The sequence below is a fragment of the Lithobates pipiens genome, unplaced genomic scaffold, assembly GCF_037356315.1.
Source record: "Lithobates pipiens isolate NorthernLeopardFrog02 unplaced genomic scaffold, aLitPip1_a1.2 Scaffold_8, whole genome shotgun sequence".
In the NCBI taxonomy this organism is placed as follows: Eukaryota; Metazoa; Chordata; class Amphibia; order Anura; family Ranidae; genus Lithobates; species Lithobates pipiens.
The window spans coordinates 244302521-244308520 of NW_027507903.1; the positions used below are offsets into that span (position 1 = coordinate 244302521).

The 6000-nt window shown below is 39.0% G+C and overlaps 1 protein-coding gene across 1 annotated transcript in view; it reads left to right on the forward strand.

Moving 5' to 3' along the window:
- YEATS4 (YEATS domain containing 4) overlaps positions 1-4995 on the forward strand; it is a 41356-nt gene extending 36361 nt beyond the window's left edge. The window contains exon 7 of the mRNA XM_077469165.1: positions 4762-4995. Coding sequence (XP_077325291.1) covers positions 4762-4931 — 170 coding nt within the window. The 3' untranslated portion in view covers positions 4932-4995. The remainder of the gene's footprint in view (positions 1-4761) is intronic.
- Positions 4996-6000: the final 1005 nt, after the last annotated feature.

Sequence of the window (6000 nt, forward strand, 5' to 3'; positions counted from 1 at the left end):
AATTAACCCCCAAATTGGAAAAAACAATCCATAATAACCAAAAGTGCAAAAATAGTGTCCAAATTTCCAAAAAAATCTTCAATGGTGCAATTACAGAAAGTTCAAATGTGACTATAGTGCTTCTTGTGCAATCTCCAGCGTGACTTCTGTGTTCCCCCACAAGGTCCCCCACTCACCAGAAGAATGCACCCCTGCAGGGGTAATTCGCCTTAAAATCAAAGTCTGCCGATATCCAGCTCTTCATTCGCATCCAGAGAGAGTTTTCTCAATCCCTGCTGATGTCCAGCTCCTCAATCGCAACCAAGGGGAGATTTCATATATCCTCATAAGAAAAAAATTGTAGTCTCCATAGTGTGATTTGTATAAAAAATCAATTTATTGCCACAAAAATATAAACCAATAAAAACATAAAAAATTATAAAACGAAAAAAACAAATCTCATATATTGAGACAAGATGTGGAACCACAGTCCATTAAAAAATATAACCATACGCTAATAGCACTTTATCCCAAAAAAACAAAGGACTAGAAACCAAAAAACAATGTCCCAGGGTATAACCTGTTGTCTAAGGTCACTCCAGTGTTTGTAAGTCCCCCAGGGATAGAGCCTTTCTAGCGCGAAAATTAATCCGAACGTGGAAGCCGCTCGGTGGATACGCAGCTACGGCTTGCACTCCAACTGCGCTCCAACGAACGGAACTGACGTAATAGGTGTAACTCCGTCGAACGCGTTTCGTCATTGACGTCTTCAGCGGCGGTGTCACGCTACTACGTCTTACGACTCAAATAGGAAAAAACCCAAGATTGAGCAGCATCTGATTGGCCAACGTTCGTAATTGACACCCAAACAGACAACAATGGGCTGTACCCTGTGTCTGAAGGAGTGACAACCACCGTATCCAATCCGCATGTTGTTACCACCCAGTTCCAAGCCAGAAGGCGAGGGGAGGATATCCAAAAAAAGAATTTCAAAACTTGGCTTATAATAAATAATCGATAAATTCAAGAACCATCTATCGTCCGCCTATTGGGTACACAGCACATAAGGGTGATCTATCCCAAAGGGAACTCAAAAAGACTGTATACATGATAACAATAATTTTGTGTTAGAAACATTAGTAACATTAATGACCCTTATAACAAGCTATCATAAACAAAGGTATAAAAATGAGTGTTTTTAAAATTAAAAATTGAAAAATTACCAAAAATCAGTCACTACTAACTGAGATAGCTGAATGCAATGGATTTCAATAACAAAAGAAAAAGAACCATCCTGTTCGCTTCATTGCAATCCAGCTATTACCTAGTAAAGGTGCTCATATCGATCTAGTAGAAGTTTTCGTCTCTCCACAGTGTTATATGGTGGACTATAAGGAAAGCGAACAGGACTAGAAGTAATATATCATATCCAAACAAAAAATAATAAATAAAAAATAAATAAATAAATGAATATAAATAAAGAATAATTATATCAACCTATATTTAATGGATCCGCATTTATCTAGATGTTTCAAAGAGGGGAAAACCAAATCATGCCCATACGTATCAGAGTTGGCATATGCAATCATCAATCAGCAACATTTAGGATAATCCCAAATGAATATAAGGCCCTCAAAACAAGTCGATATATATATATATATAAGAAGGAACCTTGTCTTGTAATATTCCATAATAGATAAGAGAAAAGTGTAATAGTACCAAACACCATTCTACTAGCTTACTATAAATGAATATGTAAATCCCAATCTATGACAGATTAGTAAGTGACACACATCTCCTATAAAACAACAGTCAAGAAACCATCAGAGAAGAGAGGTTTACGGATTAGCTATGAAACAGTTTAGGTCTATATCCAGGTTGAGGCCCCGTGGCGCAAGAGATCCCAACCTGTATATCCATGCAGTTTCATTCTGCGAGATGAGGGTGGTCTTATTCCCTCCCCTCCAATTGCCTTTAATGCAATCAATCCCATAGAAGATTAATCCAGAAGGATCTCTTCTGTGGAACTCGTCAAAATGGCGGGAAAGGTTGTGGTTTGGGAACCCTTTTTTTTATATTGTTGATATGTTCCCTAATCCTAACAAATAAAGGACGTGTGGTCCTGCCCACATACTGTAAATTGCACGGTCACTCTATAACGTATGTTACATGCGTGCTCCGGCAAGTGATTAGTTCCTTTATTTTGTACTCTTTATGGTCTGTTTTTGCCTTAAATGTTTCTTTCTTTCTTGGCTGTTTTTTGCTAACTTTACATGGGAGGCATTTCTGGCACCTATAAAATCCCTTCATGTCATTAAAGATTTTGATTTGTTTTGGTGGGTCGATGGCGTTATGCACTAGAAGGGAGCGTAAAGTGGGGGCCTTTCTGTACACAAAACAGGGCTTTTTTGGGAGGACCTTAGATAGCACTTTATCCTCTTGAAGTATAGGCCAATACTTTTTAATAATTTTTTCAAAGTCCCTATATTGAGAGTTGAAACCAGTAATAAAAGTCAGTTCCATCTTTCTGTCTTTTTTATTCTGTTTCTCCAATAACGACTTCCTCTCCAAATTTCCAATATTCTTTTTTTAATTGGAGTAGTGGTTCCGGCCTGTATCCTTTTTCTTGGAACCTCTCTAGAATCATATCTGCTTGAAGATGATAATCTACTGCTGAGTGGCAATTTCTCCTCAATCTTAGCAACTGTCCCTTCGGAATATTATTTTTCCACTTAGGGTGGTGGCAGCTCGTGATCGGGATATAGCTGTTTCTGTCAGTTGTTTTGAAGAATGTCTTGGTACTAAAAACTCCATCTATTTTTGAGATTTGGAGATCCAGGTAGTCAATACTATGTTCGCTGTATTTACCAGTGAAGGTTAGACCATAGATGTTGTTGTTTAGATTGTTCAAAAATATTTCAAGGTCTGTTGGGGTACCATCCCATAATAAAATGAGGTCATCTATATATCTACGGTAGAACCTCACCTGGGGTATATTGCTACCATAGATATATTCCTCCTCCCACATGTTCATCATGAGATTGGCCACACTAGGGGCATAACGAGCCCCCATGGCTACTCCCTTGGTCTGGACATAGTATTTCTGATCATACCAAAAATAATTGCAACACATTGCCAGCTCTAATCCCTCAATGATGTATTCTATTTGTTCTTGTCGCATATCTGTGTTCTCATATAATGCCTTTTCAACTCCAATTAGGCCGTCACGCTGCACTATACTTGTGTACAGTGAATTTACATCGATGGTTACCATCAAAAGTCCCTCGACGTCTGCTATATCTTGAAGTTCTTTTAAAAGTTGTGTGCTATCCCTCAAATAGGATCTCCCTTTTTGTACCAGGGGTTTCAATAATTTATCAAGATATTCCCCTAGGCGCGAGAAAATGGAATTTATTCCACTAATTATAGGCCTACCTGGGGGCTTATCAAGCCTCTTGTGAATTTTCGGCAAATAATACATCACTGGGGTTTTTGTCGAATTTGAGATTAGATATTCTGCTTCACTATCATTTAAAATTCCCATTTCTTTCCCTTTTTTCACAAAGGTTGCTAGTCTCTTCTCATATTCATATTTAGGATTTCCCTTCAACTTTTTATAGGTGTCTTCAACACTTAACAGTCTTTCCATCTCCTCTATGTAGTCAGACTTGTTCAGAATTACCAGGCCCCCCCCTTTATCAGCTGGTCTGATGATTAAATTTTTCTTCTCTCCTAGTGCCTTGATGGTTTTCCAAATGTTCGTAGTTTTCTTATAATTCGTTCTCTCCATTTTTCTTAAATCTCCTTCCACCATCTTACTAAATGCCCCTAGACATTGATTTCCTGGTGTGTTGGGGTTGAACGTAGACTTGTTTTTCAGATCGGTTTGTACATATAAAGATTCTTTTTTACTCTCTCCTCCTGCATTCATAGCAAAATGTTTTTTAATATTCAACTTCCTCATGAATTTCTTCAGATCAATGAAAGTCTCAAACTTATCTAGTGCCTTATCAGGCGCAAATTTTAAACCTAAGTCCAAAATCCTCAACTCATCATCCTCAAACTTTATGTTGCTCAAGTTATAGATTCCTTTTCCAATTAGGTTCTTCTTCTTTTGTTTCTTCTTTCCTCCTCTACTCCCCCTTGTCCGTTTTCTCCTTCCCCTGTGTCTCCACATACTGGTTCCATCTCTTTCTGTATTGTTCGCCCATGGTGTCTCTAAAGGGCGTGGATCCATGTGATCTGGGTGTTGTCCCTCTCTGTTCATTGTCCCATAAAAAGCTCCCTGGGGTCCCCCCCTGTTGTCCGCTGGTCCTCTCCATCTTGGATTCCTGTAGGGTGGTCTGGTACTCCATCTTCCTGGAGGTCTGTCCCGTTGTCCATCCCTGGAAAAATCCCTATAGTCTCTAGAATTCCTTCTAGGTTGGGGGAATCTATTTTCTCTATAGTTTTACTTTGTACTTGCACCTCCCTGACATCAACCTACCACTTTGTATAGGCTAGCTGATATACTTTTAATGTAATAATGTATGGCTAACTAGTACAAGGCTGTAGCTATTTGTCTCATTAAGTAAATGGATATCAGATTCAGCATGCTTGGAACAAATATCCTAATGTACGGAAGTACATTGGACTTTTGAGTGTAATGCTAAAGACATTTTACTAATGGTCCTGTGCAGTCAGATGTGGTAAAAGCCAAAGGATCATCTGTAACATACGCCTTGTTCCCCCAGCTTTTCAGTTCAGTTTTATTTGATTTTTTTCTTCTACTTTTCCTCTTAGTTACAGAATTAGAAACAAAAACTAAAGAAAAGGTGGAAGCTGCCAAGAAGAAGACCAGCTTTGAAATATCCGAGTTAAAAGAGAGATTGAAAGCCAGTCGGGAAACCATAAATTGTTTGAAAAATGAGATCAAGAAATTGGAGGAAGATGATCAGTCTAAAGATATATAAACTATTGTACAGTTTTTATGATGCTGTTTGTTTTTTTAATGTAAATACATATTTGTAACTATAACATTACTTCTGAGCTTTGATTTGTTTCTTTATAAACACTTTTGATTCTTCAAGTGGAAAGTGGAAATATGGGTGAAGTTCACATGGTTGTTGCCTTTGCGGTTGAAATAAAATTAATGGCATTTGTCCATGGGGGATATTTTCTAAAATGCACAGAATCAGGCGCACCCATGCATAGTAATCAATCAGCTTCTAGCTTAATTGAACAAGCTGAAGTTCGAAGCCGATTGGCTACTATGTACAACTGCACCAGTTTTAGTAAATCTCCCCCATAAAGACCTTTAAAGTAGAACTATAGCAGAGAGTAAGAGATCGAATTGGAGAGAGATTATATACCGCTAATCCTTTTTTTTTTTTTTTTTTTTTTCCAAAAATTGTCAGTCCTTTTTCTTTGTTTTACAGCACAAAAAATTTAAAATCGTAGTGGTGATCAAATGCCACGAAAAGAAAGCTCTACTTGTGGGCCAAAAAATTACATATATTTGGGTCACAGACAGAAATAAAAACCTGCTTAATAGGTGTCCTAATCCATCTCCACTGATCTAAAACCAAAAAAAGTTTTGCCTTTTAGTTGCACTTTAAACCAGGGGTGCCCAACCTTTTGAAGAGCGAGGGCCAGCGGCGCATGCGCACAGGGGATTCTCGGCTGGAAGCCCCGCAGACCCTGGACCCTGCCGGAAAGAAATCTCCTGCGCGCATGTGTGGGAGTGAATATATTGCTGCTACGGCCACCCACAGCGCCAGACCTGCGATATCCGGAAGACACACTGAGGGAACATGTCCACTCCCTCGGCGTGTATTGGGTGAGATGTTGGGGCCAGTATTTCATAATGAGCTAGTATGCGGTGCATACTGGCTCATGCCTTTTCCCTTACAGGTCTGAACAAAAAAAATTCAGCAGGTTTACTCCCACTTTAAGCGACTTGGTAACTGGTCGTGGGCCACAATGAGAGGAGCGGGTGGATGACAGGTCTGTGTCCACTCTGCATATTCAGAGTGGACACAG